Raw genomic sequence first — 20,308 nt, forward strand, 5'->3', positions numbered from 1 at the left:
GAAGCAAATGTTAATAAACTTGTCCACGCATGGCTTAAAGATAAGAAGATCCCGACCGCGACTCACCATCTTCTGCGTGGTACTGGCTGTCAACTACCACAATTCTACGGATTACCAAAGATCCATAAACCGGGTATTCCTCTCAGACCTATAGTGTCTTGCTGCAGTGCCCCAACGTATGAACTGTCCAAACACATCGCGAGCCTCCTCTCGCCTCTTATAGGTAATACATCTCACACCGTTAAAAACAGCAGTGAATTCATTAACACCATTAAGGACATTTCAATCCCTGATAACTCTGTCATGGCATCATTTGACGTGGTTTCTTTATTCACCTCGATTCCCGTCCAACAGGCCGTGCACTGCGCCAGAAGGCTCCTTGAGAGCGACTTAAGCCTCCAATCCAGGACGTCACTATCCACTGATGACATCTGTACCGCCCTCAACCTATGCCTCTCTAGCAGCATCTTCACCTTTGAAGACTCACTCTACAAACAAGTACATGGCACTGCTATGGGTGCCCCTGTCAGTTCCGTAGTAGCTAACATCGCCATGGAAGATCTGGAGAAGCAGATACACCAGAACCCACCTACACCTATTACAACGTGGTGTAGATATGTCGACGATATTTTTACCATAATACCACGTGGTTCTGAAACGGTACTACTAGAATACCTCAACTCTCTATCCAATTTCATCAAGTTTACCGTAGAATCAGAGGTGGACGGTTCGCTCCCGTTTCTGGACGTGCTAGTGCATCGCGTAGGCCCACATCTAGAGACCTCAGTATACCGCAAACCCATGTGGTGCGGTCAATTCACCAACTACGGGTCCGGCCACGCTCCAAGCCATCTCAATAGCACTGCCCGCACCCTGTTCTCCAGGGCCTGGAGCCATTCCAGCACCGACACAATTAGACGTAACGAGATCTCCCGTGTGAAGGCGGACTTAACCAGATGCGGTTATCCATCCCATGTACTAAACAGATGCTTGTTACAGGCACAAGAGCTTACTTCCAACCCAAGACCTCCGAAGCAAGTCGGCATATCATCCGCCTACATTCCGTACTATCCAGGAGTGTCAGGACGTATCTCGAAGATCCTGAGAAGTTACAACATAAAATGTGTACAATTACCAGGTAGGAACCTACGTTCACTTGTCTCCAGTGTGAAGACCCCTGTCACACCTGTCTTACGCAGCAATGTAGTGTACCGTATCACCTGTAGGGCCTGTAACAGTTGCTACGTAGGTGAGACATCGAGACGTCTCCAGGATCGCCTCACGGAACACGACAGAGCAATCCGGCTTGCCGAAACTGACCAGTCCGCGCTTGCAGAACATTTTTGGGCTACCAACCACGATCTTGACCCCAAGCGCGACTTTGAGATAGTGGACCACGCGCGACACTTTCGCCACCGCCTATGGCTAGAGTCACTAAACATAATGAACAACCCTAAGGCATTAAATCGCCAGAAAGGCATGCGTATACATCCAATCCTGGAGACAACCGTTTTATTGATGGATGATCACTGGCGCAAGGCAGCACACGTCCGTGCTACAACAATGACGAATGAGTAACGTGCCACAGTTTGCTTGTAATGTATTTAAAAATTCTGTCAGTTGAGAAAGGGACACGAGTTCCGAAAGCTTCTGGAAATATTTTATTTTATTTTATTTTACTGGGTATACTTTAAATAAATATCTGTTAAACTATGGACCCCAGTACTCCAGGCCCATTTGTCACTATTCGATCACTTTATGGCCATAATACCTACAACGATTGTGCACAGTTGCAAAAATGCTTCCTCTCAATAGCTCGCTACAGGCAACATTTACGCTTCGCCCACAGATGCAAAAGCAATCGAATTATACCTAAAGGGTTCCGATACAAAGCCCCGTTCCACAACTCTCATATGGATCGTGCCTGCTTTAACTTCAGCCTACGCACGTTAAATTTATGGATATCCCATCTCCACCATGAAATCAGGAACGCTGACTACAACAAGTCCAGACTGTTACAACATATACAAGGTAAGGTCTCGCCTATTGTATTTACAAACCTTATACATACCATCTGCCATCGGGCTAGTCAGACCTCGGATACCTACCGTTTACGCCAACAGCGCAAGTTCATAAACTTGAGCATAGAAACTAACTCCTTAAAGACGAACACTCGTTCAGACGACACGACTTCTTTCGTCTTGAATCTAAGTAACAAACAACTGTCCAACGAGCAGCTGAGTGTTTTATCAAACGGTATGAAATTCGCCGTTATACCATCGAAACCTCCCATCACACAGCTCGCTATGGGCATAGAAGCCAGTATTACCAACCTTCCCGAAGAAACTGCCAACGAGATCCGATTCAAGACTGCCGCAGTCCTCCGCAACACTCGAAAAACGTGCTCAAACCTCAACCACCGCCAACGTGCCGCCCTGTCATCTATAAGAAAAGACAACTCCATCGTTGTACTTCCTGCGGATAAAGGGCGCCGGACTGTTGTGCTGGACCGATCAGCCTACCGAGAGAAAGCCTTGGCCCTATTACTCGATCCTAACGTATATGAACCTCTACCTGATCCTCCCGTTAAAGTCTTGAAACGTCTGGAAGCAAATGTTAATAAACTTGTCCACGCATGGCTTAAAGATAAGAAGATCCCGACCGCGACTCACCATCTTCTGCGTGGTACTGGCTGTCAACTACCACAATTCTACGGATTACCAAAGATCCATAAACCGGGTATTCCTCTCAGACCTATAGTGTCTTGCTGCAGTGCCCCAACGTATGAACTGTCCAAACACATCGCGAGCCTCCTCTCGCCTCTTATAGGTAATACATCTCACACCGTTAAAAACAGCAGTGAATTCATTAACACCATTAAGGACATTTCAATCCCTGATAACTCTGTCATGGCATCATTTGACGTGGTTTCTTTATTCACCTCGATTCCCGTCCAACAGGCCGTGCACTGCGCCAGAAGGCTCCTTGAGAGCGACTTAAGCCTCCAATCCAGGACGTCACTATCCACTGATGACATCTGTACCGCCCTCAACCTATGCCTCTCTAGCAGCATCTTCACCTTTGAAGACTCACTCTACAAACAAGTACATGGCACTGCTATGGGTGCCCCTGTCAGTTCCGTAGTAGCTAACATCGCCATGGAAGATCTGGAGAAGCAGATACACCAGAACCCACCTACACCTATTACAACGTGGTGTAGATATGTCGACGATATTTTTTTTACCATAATACCACGTGGTTCTGAAACGGTACTACTAGAATACCTCAACTCTCTATCCAATTTCATCAAGTTTACCGTAGAATCAGAGGTGGACGGTTCGCTCCCGTTTCTGGACGTGCTAGTGCATCGCGTAGGCCCACATCTAGAGACCTCAGTATACCGCAAACCCATGTGGTGCGGTCAATTCACCAACTACGGGTCCGGCCACGCTCCAAGCCATCTCAATAGCACTGCCCGCACCCTGTTCTCCAGGGCCTGGAGCCATTCCAGCACCGACACAATTAGACGTAACGAGATCTCCCGTGTGAAGGCGGACTTAACCAGATGCGGTTATCCATCCCATGTACTAAACAGATGCTTGTTACAGGCACAAGAGCTTACTTCCAACCCAAGACCTCCGAAGCAAGTCGGCATATCATCCGCCTACATTCCGTACTATCCAGGAGTGTCAGGACGTATCTCGAAGATCCTGAGAAGTTACAACATAAAATGTGTACAATTACCAGGTAGGAACCTACGTTCACTTGTCTCCAGTGTGAAGACCCCTGTCACACCTGTCTTACGCAGCAATGTAGTGTACCGTATCACCTGTAGGGCCTGTAACAGTTGCTACGTAGGTGAGACATCGAGACGTCTCCAGGATCGCCTCACGGAACACGACAGAGCAATCCGGCTTGCCGAAACTGACCAGTCCGCGCTTGCAGAACATTTTTGGGCTACCAACCACGATCTTGACCCCAAGCGCGACTTTGAGATAGTGGACCACGCGCGACACTTTCGCCACCGCCTATGGCTAGAGTCACTAAACATAATGAACAACCCTAAGGCATTAAATCGCCAGAAAGGCATGCGTATACATCCAATCCTGGAGACAACCGTTTTATTGATGGATGATCACTGGCGCAAGGCAGCACACGTCCGTGCTACAACAATGACGAATGAGTAACGTGCCACAGTTTGCTTGTAATGTATTTAAAAATTCTGTCAGTTGAGAAAGGGACACGAGTTCCGAAAGCTTCTGGAAATATTTTATTTTATTTTATTTTACTGGGTATACTTTAAATAAATATCTGTTAAACTATGGACCCCAGTACTCCAGGCCCATTTGTCACTATTCGATCACTTTATGGCCATAATACCTACAACGATTGTGCACAGTTGCAAAAATGCTTCCTCTCAATAGCTCGCTACAGGCAACATTTACGCTTCGCCCACAGATGCAAAAGCAATCGAATTATACCTAAAGGGTTCCGATACAAAGCCCCGTTCCACAACTCTCATATGGATCGTGCCTGCTTTAACTTCAGCCTGCGCACGTTAAATTTATGGATATCCCATCTCCACCATGAAATCAGGAACGCTGACTACAACAAGTCCAGACTGTTACAACATATACAAGGTAAGGTCTCGCCTATTGTATTTACAAACCTTATACATACCATCTGCCATCGGGCTAGTCAGACCTCGGATACCTACCGTTTACGCCAACAGCGCAAGTTCATAAACTTGAGCATAGAAACTAACTCCTTAAAGACGAACACTCGTTCAGACGACACGACTTCTTTCGTCTTGAATCTAAGTAACAAACAACTGTCCAACGAGCAGCTGAGTGTTTTATCAAACGGTATGAAATTCGCCGTTATACCATCGAAACCTCCCATCACACAGCTCGCTATGGGCATAGAAGCCAGTATTACCAACCTTCCCGAAGAAACTGCCAACGAGATCCGATTCAAGACTGCCGCAGTCCTCCGCAACACTCGAAAAACGTGCTCAAACCTCAACCACCGCCAACGTGCCGCCCTGTCATCTATAAGAAAAGACAACTCCATCGTTGTACTTCCTGCGGATAAAGGGCGCCGGACTGTTGTGCTGGACCGATCAGCCTACCGAGAGAAAGCCTTGGCCCTATTACTCGATCCTAACGTATATGAACCTCTACCTGATCCTCCCGTTAAAGTCTTGAAACGTCTGGAAGCAAATGTTAATAAACTTGTCCACGCATGGCTTAAAGATAAGAAGATCCCGACCGCGACTCACCATCTTCTGCGTGGTACTGGCTGTCAACTACCACAATTCTACGGATTACCAAAGATCCATAAACCGGGTATTCCTCTCAGACCTATAGTGTCTTGCTGCAGTGCCCCAACGTATGAACTGTCCAAACACATCGCGAGCCTCCTCTCGCCTCTTATAGGTAATACATCTCACACCGTTAAAAACAGCAGTGAATTCATTAACACCATTAAGGACATTTCAATCCCTGATAACTCTGTCATGGCATCATTTGACGTGGTTTCTTTATTCACCTCGATTCCCGTCCAACAGGCCGTGCACTGCGCCAGAAGGCTCCTTGAGAGCGACTTAAGCCTCCAATCCAGGACGTCACTATCCACTGATGACATCTGTACCGCCCTCAACCTATGCCTCTCTAGCAGCATCTTCACCTTTGAAGACTCACTCTACAAACAAGTACATGGCACTGCTATGGGTGCCCCTGTCAGTTCCGTAGTAGCTAACATCGCCATGGAAGATCTGGAGAAGCAGATACACCAGAACCCACCTACACCTATTACAACGTGGTGTAGATATGTCGACGATATTTTTACCATAATACCACGTGGTTCTGAAACGGTACTACTAGAATACCTCAACTCTCTATCCAATTTCATCAAGTTTACCGTAGAATCAGAGGTGGACGGTTCGCTCCCGTTTCTGGACGTGCTAGTGCATCGCGTAGGCCCACATCTAGAGACCTCAGTATACCGCAAACCCATGTGGTGCGGTCAATTCACCAACTACGGGTCCGGCCACGCTCCAAGCCATCTCAATAGCACTGCCCGCACCCTGTTCTCCAGGGCCTGGAGCCATTCCAGCACCGACACAATTAGACGTAACGAGATCTCCCGTGTGAAGGCGGACTTAACCAGATGCGGTTATCCATCCCATGTACTAAACAGATGCTTGTTACAGGCACAAGAGCTTACTTCCAACCCAAGACCTCCGAAGCAAGTCGGCATATCATCCGCCTACATTCCGTACTATCCAGGAGTGTCAGGACGTATCTCGAAGATCCTGAGAAGTTACAACATAAAATGTGTACAATTACCAGGTAGGAACCTACGTTCACTTGTCTCCAGTGTGAAGACCCCTGTCACACCTGTCTTACGCAGCAATGTAGTGTACCGTATCACCTGTAGGGCCTGTAACAGTTGCTACGTAGGTGAGACATCGAGACGTCTCCAGGATCGCCTCACGGAACACGACAGAGCAATCCGGCTTGCCGAAACTGACCAGTCCGCGCTTGCAGAACATTTTTGGGCTACCAACCACGATCTTGACCCCAAGCGCGACTTTGAGATAGTGGACCACGCGCGACACTTTCGCCACCGCCTATGGCTAGAGTCACTAAACATAATGAACAACCCTAAGGCATTAAATCGCCAGAAAGGCATGCGTATACATCCAATCCTGGAGACAACCGTTTTATTGATGGATGATCACTGGCGCAAGGCAGCACACGTCCGTGCTACAACAATGACGAATGAGTAACGTGCCACAGTTTGCTTGTAATGTATTTAAAAATTCTGTCAGTTGAGAAAGGGACACGAGTTCCGAAAGCTTCTGGAAATATTTTATTTTATTTTATTTTACTGGGTATACTTTAAATAAATATCTGTTAAACTATGGACCCCAGTACTCCAGGCCCATTTGTCACTATTCGATCACTTTATGGCCATAATACCTACAACGATTGTGCACAGTTGCAAAAATGCTTCCTCTCAATAGCTCGCTACAGGCAACATTTACGCTTCGCCCACAGATGCAAAAGCAATCGAATTATACCTAAAGGGTTCCGATACAAAGCCCCGTTCCACAACTCTCATATGGATCGTGCCTGCTTTAACTTCAGCCTGCGCACGTTAAATTTATGGATATCCCATCTCCACCATGAAATCAGGAACGCTGACTACAACAAGTCCAGACTGTTACAACATATACAAGGTAAGGTCTCGCCTATTGTATTTACAAACCTTATACATACCATCTGCCATCGGGCTAGTCAGACCTCGGATACCTACCGTTTACGCCAACAGCGCAAGTTCATAAACTTGAGCATAGAAACTAACTCCTTAAAGACGAACACTCGTTCAGACGACACGACTTCTTTCGTCTTGAATCTAAGTAACAAACAACTGTCCAACGAGCAGCTGAGTGTTTTATCAAACGGTATGAAATTCGCCGTTATACCATCGAAACCTCCCATCACACAGCTCGCTATGGGCATAGAAGCCAGTATTACCAACCTTCCCGAAGAAACTGCCAACGAGATCCGATTCAAGACCGCCGCAGTCCTCCGCAACACTCGAAAAACGTGCTCAAACCTCAACCACCGCCAACGTGCCGCCCTGTCATCTATAAGAAAAGACAACTCCATCGTTGTACTTCCTGCGGATAAAGGGCGCCGGACTGTTGTGCTGGACCGATCAGCCTACCGAGAGAAAGCCTTGGCCCTATTACTCGATCCTAACGTATATGAACCTCTACCTGATCCTCCCGTTAAAGTCTTGAAACGTCTGGAAGCAAATGTTAATAAACTTGTCCACGCATGGCTTAAAGATAAGAAGATCCCGACCGCGACTCACCATCTTCTGCGTGGTACTGGCTGTCAACTACCACAATTCTACGGATTACCAAAGATCCATAAACCGGGTATTCCTCTCAGACCTATAGTGTCTTGCTGCAGTGCCCCAACGTATGAACTGTCCAAACACATCGCGAGCCTCCTCTCGCCTCTTATAGGTAATACATCTCACACCGTTAAAAACAGCAGTGAATTCATTAACACCATTAAGGACATTTCAATCCCTGATAACTCTGTCATGGCATCATTTGACGTGGTTTCTTTATTCACCTCGATTCCCGTCCAACAGGCCGTGCACTGCGCCAGAAGGCTCCTTGAGAGCGACTTAAGCCTCCAATCCAGGACGTCACTATCCACTGATGACATCTGTACCGCCCTCAACCTATGCCTCTCTAGCAGCATCTTCACCTTTGAAGACTCACTCTACAAACAAGTACATGGCACTGCTATGGGTGCCCCTGTCAGTTCCGTAGTAGCTAACATCGCCATGGAAGATCTGGAGAAGCAGATACACCAGAACCCACCTACACCTATTACAACGTGGTGTAGATATGTCGACGATATTTTTACCATAATACCACGTGGTTCTGAAACGGTACTACTAGAATACCTCAACTCTCTATCCAATTTCATCAAGTTTACCGTAGAATCAGAGGTGGACGGTTCGCTCCCGTTTCTGGACGTGCTAGTGCATCGCGTAGGCCCACATCTAGAGACCTCAGTATACCGCAAACCCATGTGGTGCGGTCAATTCACCAACTACGGGTCCGGCCACGCTCCAAGCCATCTCAATAGCACTGCCCGCACCCTGTTCTCCAGGGCCTGGAGCCATTCCAGCACCGACACAATTAGACGTAACGAGATCTCCCGTGTGAAGGCGGACTTAACCAGATGCGGTTATCCATCCCATGTACTAAACAGACGCTTGTTACAGGCACAAGAGCTTACTTCCAACCCAAGACCTCCGAAGCAAGTCGGCATATCATCCGCCTACATTCCGTACTATCCAGGAGTGTCAGGACGTATCTCGAAGATCCTGAGAAGTTACAACATAAAATGTGTACAATTACCAGGTAGGAACCTACGTTCACTTGTCTCCAGTGTGAAGACCCCTGTCACACCTGTCTTACGCAGCAATGTAGTGTACCGTATCACCTGTAGGGCCTGTAACAGTTGCTACGTAGGTGAGACATCGAGACGTCTCCAGGATCGCCTCACGGAACACGACAGAGCAATCCGGCTTGCCGAAACTGACCAGTCCGCGCTTGCAGAACATTTTTGGGCTACCAACCACGATCTTGACCCCAAGCGCGACTTTGAGATAGTGGACCACGCGCGACACTTTCGCCACCGCCTATGGCTAGAGTCACTAAACATAATGAACAACCCTAAGGCATTAAATCGCCAGAAAGGCATGCGTATACATCCAATCCTGGAGACAACCGTTTTATTGATGGATGATCACTGGCGCAAGGCAGCACACGTCCGTGCTACAACAATGACGAATGAGTAACGTGCCACAGTTTGCTTGTAATGTATTTAAAAATTCTGTCAGTTGAGAAAGGGACACGAGTTCCGAAAGCTTCTGGAAATATTTTATTTTATTTTATTTTACTGGGTATACTTTAAATAAATATCTGTTAAAAATAAGTAGTATGACATATAGTATAATTGTGATTTAAAACAACACCTTTTGGTATTTTGGTATTAATTAGTTGGTTTTAAGAGACTTGTATCCTATATAATTAATAATAATTTTTTTTTTTTTTAGATTGGTATTACGATGTCGCCAGGATGCCAGAGCAAGATTTGCCAAATTACGGTCAGACGTCCTTGTTAAAATCGAGCTGCTGGATCAAAAACATGGTATATCATTGCTTTTTTTTTTTTTTTATCATATTCAGTACTTTGTGTCTACATACAGTTTAAATCATCAGTAATATTAGCCATCTCGTCCATAAAGTTTTATCATGGATATTATTCCAGTGATAATTGCTAAGATCACCATTGAAAGGTCATGTATAGTGAATTTCAGCAAGGTCCAGTCTACTTGCACCTTCACTCTGGTGGAACTGTTAACACTGGAACTTTCAGTATTCTCTTAATCTTGCACATGGGAACATGTACTATAAATGCCCAGTATACTGAAGGTGACCACCCAGGTGAGGATCAATGTAATTGCTGATGTGTTGGCACACACACAGCAGAGGAACAGCTGAGCCTCTCTGATGCAAGGCAATACTACAACTGCTTAATTCAGGCTTGAAGTGGCCAGAGGTTTGGACTCCAGTGCAAAGTTCTAATCTCTTCCATCTTCTTTTCCGCCATGTAATATGAGTCAGGTAGTTTGAGGTTATAATAGGGATCATGGCAAGAGCCAACATTCCTTAAATTTCGATAGTACAACATTAAAACAATATTTTGTAGGTGGCCACCAGATAGTCCAGTAGATCAACTTATTGGTAACACTCTAGGAGGAATCCAAATTAGCTGGTGAGTAATCTTGCTTCCTCTACTATCCAGCTGTGAGTGGAGGAAATTCAAGCAGTGTGTGTGTGTGTGTGTGTGTAGAGATGGGGGAGTTGCCCTGCTGAGGTTGGAAATGTGAAAGAGTTGGATATGTACTGCCATGTGTATGGCATATCCAAAGCCATCTACATATCACATTATATGTTGTTTCCCCAAGTTTTATCTCATACACATTGTCAAACTAATATAATAAACAGAATCATATAATACAAGGAAGCCCTGGGCTTTTGCTGAAACAATCAAAAAATAAATAAATAAAATAAAATAAACTACCTATTTGATTCCCTCCTCATATGGTTGTCTATCCAGTTGCCCTTTGAATTTCCCCAAGCTGTCAGCCTCAGCTGGCCATGGAGGTAACTTATTCCAGTAATTAATAACTCTCTGGCTAGCTAAAATAAAATTTCCAGAAATCCAGTCTAAACCTCTCCGTCATAATTTAAATTTATGGACCCTAGTTCTGGAATCATATATAATAGTAAAAATTTCTAGATTCTAGGCACCTTGGAGTCTCCTCTGAGGTGCCTAGTTTCCAAGCTCTGTAGCCCATGCATTCATATGGACATCCTTTTGCTGATCTTGCCAGGCAAGTTGCCCATCTTTGGACCATTTCAAAACACAATATATTTTTTTAGGTGCAATACTTGAATCACAGTATTCCGAGTGTGGTCTTACAATTGCCTTATACAGTGGGAGTGTGACCTCCCACTATATAAATCATTGATAGAACAGTTTGGTCCTTCCTTGCTGCCTGTCTATATTGCTTGGAGAACTTCATGTCCAACCACATCATAACTCCCAAATCTCTTTCTTCCTCATCTGTCTTTAGTTCAGCCCCATCAAGTATATAAGTTATTTTGTAATTGCTATTCCTTAGCTGTAAAACCTTGCATTTTACTGCATTAAAACATAGCTGCCACTTTACTGACCATCCATGAAGTTTGTCTTAGTTGTCCTGAAGAAGCTCTGCTTGGCATTGATCATTTATTGCTCTATTGATCTTGACATCATCTTCAAACTTTAACATTGCGCCATCTTATACCTTCATCAGTGCCATTTAAAAAAAAGCAAAACAGTGGTTGCAATACCAATCCTTGGGAACCTCACTTCTCACATTAGCCCAATCTGAAGAATAACCATTACCTGCAACCCTCTGCCTCCTGTCCTGCAGCCATCTTGAGATCCATCCAAGGATTTTTTCCTGTGATTCCAACATATTCCAGTTTATACAGTATTCTCTCATGTGGGACTGAGTCAAATGCTTTGCTGAAATCCAAGTAAAAATGTCATAATTATGTCATACATACAGCTCATGAGTGACCATCAAAACAGCTAACTGGGTTTTTTCTCACCATGAAGTCTTCTGTAAATATCAATGCAAAGTACTGGGTTATCTAAGACTTTCCCACACCCATTACACAAGAGTCTAGTGTGAGTCATTCTTCTCTTATTTGTATTCAGATAACATGAAAAACTCCTTATCTTCTCTCTCTCTCACCCAGTGATTTCTCATAATCTGCCTTTGCCAGCCTAACCTTTTCTGTGGTACTATTACAGATCAGTCTGTAGCTATTATAGACATCAGTACTTTTTACCTCTTTAACTTTTCCATGCCATCTTTTTCTGCTCTGTTAAACTGACTAGTTCATTATTCACCTATCTTGGAATTCCCATGTATTTTCTTAATGGTATATATGCATTCAAGGCTTCTGTAACTATAGCTTTAAAGGTATACCATAATTCTAATGTATTCATGATCTGGGTGCTATGACCTCTATCTTTGTAAGTTGATAGAGGTCACACAGTACCTTAAGCTGTTATAATCTCCTTTCCTGAAATTAAAACCCATTCCTATGCCTTTAACAGCTGCTACCTTTCTCCTCATCATCCAGCTTAGAACTCTGTGATCATTTCCTGCTGATAGTTTTTTTACTGTCAGCCCAGTGTCATCTGATTTATGGATGATGAAATAAATAATGAAACAAATTTGTCTGTAAGGGGAAAAAAAATAAACTAAACTTCCCAGAACTTCTAAATTCATTTCACAAATATTACTGGCCTTGATTCTAATCTCAGTGAAGTTCATTTCTATGGTAATTTTCTAAATACTGCATGATTTTTCTGTCAGAATCTCAGCTGTCAGTTTCCCTAACTGCCACTCATCTCATTTGTCCTAATTATGAATAATCACTTCTGCTAAAAAATTATGAACATGTACTGTTCCTCATCAGACTTTCTAATTTAGAATCTTCTCTTTTCTTTTTCTCCTTTGGTTCAAAATCTTTTTACTACATTCTGTCAAATTCATTTGTTATCTCTATTGCTTTCTCCAACCTCGACAAATCACCCAGAACGTTTTGATTTCCTTTTGTAATTCAGCAAGTCCATATTTTTTTAATTTTAAAATATTATTTATGAATTTACTGGTATTAAATACTTTGCATAGAACTGTAAACTATATTTAATCTAAGTAAATTACCTGTTATCTCTAATTTAAATTCAGTTATACTAGGTAATAAAAAGAGAAAGGACCTCCATATACAGGGCAACTCTGATTTTCATGTTATAAATTCTACAGTGTTTCTGACAACAAAAGGAATTGTAAATGTTCTTAGGAGTTTTTCAAAACCGGATAGTTTATAAGAAAAATAATGTTAATGTTTATTTTAACTTGTGTAATTGTTTGCACATGTTTCCCATGCTGCATTCCATTTTGAATAACTGCATTATCAAAGTGCCACTTTTTTGCTGAAACCTGCACCATCATCCTACAGTACTCCCCCCCCCCTCCCGCACCTCTGTAGTCAGATGGACAGGAGCAGCAGTGCGTAGCACACGCTTCTTGATTAGACCAGGGTTCGAGCCCGTGACCACCAAATACGGAGGATGCAGAAAGGTCAGGGAATGACCACCGCATATCCCCGGCCCAGAGCAATATGGCCTTAGTTGCTAATGCTCCTAAAAACCAAATAACAAACATCCCACCCCCATGGTTACCGAACTGAACATCATATGACTTCTTTTGAGGGGTGATGTCAGTGGTTTTCAACAGGGGTGCCACAACAACATTCCAGGGGTGCCACGTAATTTGGATTTAAATTACTTAAAACTTATTATTTTTTAATTTATATGTTTATTTCATTATAAAAAGGTGTACAGTATCTTTTTAATTTTGTGGTGATCTATAATTGATATTTACTTAGTACCTCTATATAAAGAATAATATTATATATATATATATATATATACATATACACAGAGAGAATCGGATCTAACAGGCAGAAAATTGAGTAGGGGTGCTGTTATTAAAAAAAAGGTTGAAAACTACTGGGTTATGTAAAAGTTGCTGTGTTTGTGACACTATTGCCAACAGACGTTCCTGAAATGAAATGCAGGCTTATTAATGCAGTGGCATCAGTTACCATAGACATACTGGCAAAGATCTGAAAGGAAAGGGAGTATATCAAATCAATATCTGCACGTGATTCATGAAGCTCATATTGAATGCCCTGTGGCCCATAGTAAAGATTCAGAGGTTCTCAGTTTCTGTGCATATCCCAACAATAATAGATATCAGTTGTCATTTCCATGACTATTACTGTATTATTATTGTAATAAGATACTAGTTCTCAGTGGGAACAATGAGAAGGAAGGTCGGTGTAAAGGTAAATTATGAATGATTGAGTGCCCAGCCTGGAATAGGTAGTAGTAGTAGTAGTAATAATAATAATAGAGGCATGTGATGCAAGAAAGCAAGCGTATGCGTTTATGTAGCATCAGCCAAAAAAAAAACAGTTTCACACAACCATTCCCTCTAAAAGTTTTTCCAGTTCCTCTTTGAATTTATTTATGCTATCAACTTCCACAATGACAGATAGATGTTTGTGCCAGCAATTAACCACCCACTGGCTAAAGGCAAATTTCTGCACATCTATTCTACAACTGTCTTTCCTCAATTTGAATTTATGATCTCTCAGGTTCGTAATCTGAGCAGCGTGCTCAACCCATTCAAGGCCTTATACACCTCATTCAGATCACCTGGCAAGTGCCTAGTCTCCAGCCGCTGCAATTCACAGAACTTAAGCCTTTCTTGGTAAGAGGACCCCTTCATTCCCCTCACCAATCTTGTTGCCCTTCTCTGTACATGCTCAAGAAACTCTACATCCTTCCTAAAATGAGATGAGATATGGGTTCAAAATAAATTTCTGTAAATAATGAAATCAGCAAATAGCAAGTCTGTGGTTGCTGAGTGTCTACCAAAGTTATTCGGTTTCAGAATAAAAAAAAAAAAGAAAATACAAGAAACAAGGCGCCTCTGTAGCCAGGTGGGAAGGAGCAGCAGTGCGTAGCACACACTTCTTGATTAGACCGGGGTTCGAGCCCGTGACCACCAAATACGGAGGATGCTGAAAGGTCGGGGAATGACCACCGCATATTCCCAGAGCAATATGGCCTTAGTTGCTAATGCTCCTGAAAACCAAATAACAAACAATAACAAGGAACAAATGAAAAACTCCAGCTTTTTAGATTTTGAGAAAGATTAAATTAACATTTGATTAAAAGATTTTTAACACTTTAAATCAACTTTTAAAAAAATATTTTGAATAAATACTTTGAATATTTTTTAGTTTTATTTATTATTTATTTATTAAGCATAAAATTATTTATGCTCAATAAATTTGATTTTATTTAAAAGTTAATGCTGCTAAATTTTTTTTAATTTTGCAGTTCAGGATATTGTTTTCCAGTTACAGCGATTGGTTGCAGCATTATCTCGATATCACAATGACTGTCATTCAGTAATGAAAACTACAAATATTTTTCCCATTGAAGTAGATTTATCACGGAGCACATTCCATTACCCAGATCCTTCTATTAGTCCTTACCAGGATGGTGATGAAGACGAAGATGATGATGATGAACTTTTACAGGCAATGGAAGCCAAAGAAACAGAAGAACCCAATTTGCTTGGAGATTAAGGGTGAATATCACACCTGAGAAATTTTGTGAACTAGTCTAGACATATTTTAAATAATGGGTGGAGGTTTTGAAATCTCATGAATATTCTTTTACTGATGTTTATATTCTTTTACATAAAAAATATAAAAATAAATTAAGAGCAATGATTAGAAGAATAAGCAATTAATTTATAGTTATGATTTTATGGTTTTCTTTTGAATTGGTTATTGGAATATAATTATATTGTGTTTTGAGAAACAGAAAACTATTATCATATTAAGTTTAGCTAAGAAAGATGAAAAAAAAAAAGTTATAAGAAATGGGAAAAAAATGCTTAACTTTAATAGAGATCACCTCAAGTCCATTGAATATGTCGTAAACACCATCTTTTGATAAAGACACCTTTTAATGAAATTTAGCATTATTTTCAGAATATGATGTTAAGTTTTACAGTAGTTTAACTCTATTATCTTTTATTGATTATATTTTGTTAATACTTTGTATTTATGACATTTAGTCATTTTTATCTGATCTTGCAGTCTAGATTTAAAATGATAGCTGCTATCAGTATAACTGTGATTTAATTCTAAAAACTAGGAATTTGCCCTCGAAGTCAGAAGTCTCTTAATTATATAAATAACAGAAATTTCATGTGAAGCATTTTCCATCTTTTGGTTGACTTGAACTCAGCACTTATCTGATCAGAACAGCTTTTTTATTTTATTAATAATATATTAAGGACATAAAAATGCTATTCTTTTAATATTTGAAGGTAACAGTTTTTTTTTTTTAGTATATACTTATTTATTTTATTCTGCCCAAAATATTAAGTGCTGGCAAGCTGACAGAATATTAACCACTTTGCATATGTAGTAATGTAAAAAAAAAAAAAAAAATATATATATATATATATATATATATATATATATATATATATATATATTTGGTGCTGTTTTCTTATGATTAAACTGGCAAATCCTTACAGATTTTTTTCTGTACAATAAGTAATCTGCATTTTTAACTAATGGTAAAATTCTCTCTTTTTTTGGATGACACAGTAATGATTTACTTTCATAAACAGATGAAGATAGTTGTTCCTATTAGTGCATTTTTTCTCCATCATAATTATGTTGAAATAATTGTACATTACAAAATATTTCAATCAGGTTATGAATTTATATCTATAATAATGACTTATCTGTTAATTATATCTCTTAAGATATAACATACAAAAAAGTAAGATTGGAATTAAATAAGATACAGAAAGTCCTATATTTCACTTTGTTGGGATATTTATTGTAGCAGGCATAAAATGCTATAATTTATAAGACCAGAGTTATCCAACTAAATAGTACTTATGTCTGGAATGTAATTATGTCACAGAGTTGCTTGACCTTATTAAATATTTGATGGTTTACCAAAGCTCTTTGTTAAATGCTCATTATGCATAATGAGCATTTCGTCTTAATTAGCAAATCTTACTTTAAAAGAGGGAATATGTTTCAAAACTTTTCCTCAATAAAAAAAAAAAAAAAAGTTCTATTTATACTCCAGCATGACCACATAGATCACAGAAGTTTATAACTAATAATTTTTAAAAGAATACAGTCATTACTGTATTTGACAGTCACATGAGCTTTAACTATGGTCAACTCAAATGCATGTGCTACTGCCCCTTACTGACGACTCAACTACATCATGCAACTATTGTAAAAGCTAATCAGCTGTTGCAGCAGTGATTCCACATTGAATTTTGGGCAGAATTATCTGCTGATTGAGATCTGGAGTGGTATAGATTGCTGCACTTGTAATGAACAACTTTTTTTTACAGGATAAACCAGTGCAGAGCTAATATAGTTATGATAGTGCTTATTACACAGCACAGAGAATTTTGTTGGAATACTGTTTTGCCACATAATAATGTCAAATTTTTTGTGATTCTTTCATTTCTGTATTAACCATATTAGAAAAATGAATGAAGTGAAAAATTAGATATTACTTAAGTAAAACAAGCTGTTTACAGTTAACCATCATTGAGAACCCTTAACAGTAATAAAAATACAAAAAGTTGCAAATGAATTACACAAATATAAGGTAGCTCAAAATGTTACAATTTTTTTTTCCTGTCCACTGGAAAACAAACATTTGAAATTAGCCTCCACAACATGTGTTGCATAACTATGAACTTGTGCCATGGCTTTATCAACCTTAGAACTATTAAACAGAAAACAGGTTATTTTATGTGCCACTGTAAAAGTACTATTATCCAGCAAATAATAGGACTTCTGGAGTGGCATAAATTTCTGTAAATGATGTGGAATCATGACTATAACAGCTGTGTTAACATTTTACAACAGTTTCACCAAGTAAAGGTTATTCTGAAGATTAATGTTCCCTACAATTATGTCATGTAAAGTGGGACTGATTTTGTGCACTATAATTAAACAAATAATATTTATCACTGGTATTTACTTGGACAGCTTTGGGCTTTTAAATTGCAACATTTTGTGTGTTATAAACAATAAAAGATCTTTTATTATAATCTGTACTGCTTTGCAAGTAGATGGCCAGACGTGTTCCTAAAATAGAACTCCAATAGTAGTTCACTAAAAAGGCCGACCGGGCCAGTCGGGTGGGTAAAGTGCCTGCCTGGCAACCCAAAGGTCGTGGGTTCGATTCCTGCCTTGGGCTTGGATCAAAGTACTGCAAAAACCTTGGGAGGTGCATTATGGCCACAGAAGCCTATGCGCCAACAACTACCAAAAAAAAAAGAAAAAAAAAGTTCGCTAAAATTGAAAAATATATTGAATTAGAAATAATAATGTCATTACAAATTTGATTAATACGTATTGTTACTGACAAGAAGTAGGAGTAGCTGAAAGATTTCAAGTCTACATTATTGTTTTCTACAATCAGGCAAAATTAGGTCGCATCAGCTGGTAACTCATGATTGATGTTTTGTCCACTTATGATCCAAAGGACAGAAACTCATCTTTTTTGTGAAAATATCAAAATATAAAGAAAAGGAAAAATAAGATGTCAATAGTCAGTGCTCAGTGCAGTGCAACTTACTTTTTATCTAAGGAATTAACCATCTAAAATATTGTCTAATATTGTAATATAGTATTATGGAAACAACTTTATCTTATATGCCACTGTAAGTTTATTCTTTTTCCACTCTGTAAAACAGTGGTGCACAAACTTTGTTCCATGGCTCAAACTTGACATTTTAATCACAACTCCCAAATTAATATACTTTTCTTCAACCCTACTTCAAATTAACTGTCATTATACAGTAAACTCTCAGCTATCTGGTGGAAGAGGAACTGCAAAATCCAAAATTGTTTTAATTTTTAACTCGCACACAAATCAAGTTTTTTTTTTTTGTAAATTTTGATGAAACATAAGTAATAGTAACCTCCAATTGTAACCTGTGTTTGTCTGTCTGTAATATCAAAAAAGTTTGCATGAATAACTTTAGAGTATTAAATTTCCAGTGGATAAAATGAAAATGAGACAAATTGATTAATATTGTGATGCCATAATGTCTAATATTGTATATCCTCTAATATTGATTTTATTCCTGATTCTTAAGATCAGGTATAGATTGTGCAAGTACAGTACAGCTTGTTGCATCTCCCAACATCCTCTACAACAGTGTAGTGGTTAGTATTATTATTGGCAACATCTCCCTGCTGGATTTCCTTCCAGAAATCTGTCCAAACTACAATCAAACAAAATTTAGTAATCAATATAGTAACCAAAGAGAGTGATCAACAGTTGATTACTCTTTTTCTGAATGTGAATTGTGCACATCTATTCTGCAACCTTCCCTTCTAATGTATATTTATGCCCCTTGTGTGTTTCATCTGAGAAAGAGTAAAAATGCAATCATTATTTAGTTTACTTAATCTTTTAAAGTTGTATACACTTCAATTAGGTCATCATGCAGATGCCTAGTTTCCAGAGACTACAATTTACAAAAATCGTCTTTCTTGGTAAAAACATCCTTTTGTGTCCCCAACTAATCTTGTTGCACTGCCACTACCTTGCACCCTTTTAAAAATATCTATGTCCTTCCTGAAATACGATGTCTAAACCTGTTGCGGTATTCCTGATGTGGCTTAATCATTTCCTTATACAATGAAATAATCACCTCTTTGTCCCTGCTAACAAAGTTTTGTCACTTGTTTGGAGAGGTCTGCATTCAGATTATCAAAGACTGGAGAAATTCTCAAGGCCTTTTAAATTGATATTATAGTTAGCTGATTTAAAATGGGGTCAGAAAGGCATTGTGAATTATTCTAGATTTCTAAAACACACGAAGAGGTTCCCATAAACATATATGCTTGTACAGACATAGTTCTGGCAATATTGCCTTAATAACCAATACAAAAAAAAAAATAAATTCAGGCATCTCCCAACAACTGATTATAAAATATAATTTCCTTTCTTTATTATCTTGGAAGAAACCACAAAAGAGAAAGAGATCAAAAATATTTGTAACAGTATACATTTCTAAACTTTAAATAAATTTATTAAATTGGAAACCTTGTCTTGATATTTTTAAAACTCAAGAAATCACACAATACACTGACACTCTTATTTCCTATTGCTCTGAAGGAACCATAACTTAAAAATGGATTGTTGGAAAACATAAAAAATTTAACTTCTGCATTCTTTTTGTTTTCTGTTTATAAAAATATATATATATATATATATATATATTTTAATAATTTGGTGGGTGCACCACTTTCCTCCAATTCATTGATAGTCTGATTGTAACTGCTAACATACATAGTTTTTGTGATCTCTTGAAAATATTATGCAACCTATAGTTTGTACACCACTGCTATAAAGGATTACAAGTTACTATACAAATAATGTGATATGGTTAGCTTGTTTGATTAAGATAGTGTTAATACTTGGAACTG

At 39.8% G+C, this 20,308-nt stretch overlaps 1 protein-coding gene across 2 annotated transcripts in view; it reads left to right on the plus strand.

Annotated features, from left to right (window-relative positions):
* PICK1 (protein interacting with PRKCA 1) overlaps positions 1 to 15,477 on the plus strand; it is a 91,745-nt gene extending 76,268 nt beyond the window's left edge. For both annotated transcript variants that reach the window (XM_090386081.1, XM_090386080.1), the window contains 2 exons: positions 9,658 to 9,752; positions 15,144 to 15,477. In XM_090386081.1, coding sequence (XP_090242207.1) covers positions 9,658 to 9,752; positions 15,144 to 15,394 — 346 coding nt within the window. In that variant the 3' untranslated portion in view covers positions 15,395 to 15,477. The remainder of the gene's footprint in view (positions 1 to 9,657; positions 9,753 to 15,143) is intronic.
* Positions 15,478 to 20,308: the final 4,831 nt, after the last annotated feature.

Source organism: Mastigoproctus giganteus, chromosome 12 (genome assembly GCF_048544385.1).
Source record: "Mastigoproctus giganteus isolate SK-2022 chromosome 12, ASM4854438v1, whole genome shotgun sequence".
NCBI classification, from domain to species: Eukaryota; Metazoa; Arthropoda; class Arachnida; order Uropygi; family Thelyphonidae; genus Mastigoproctus; species Mastigoproctus giganteus.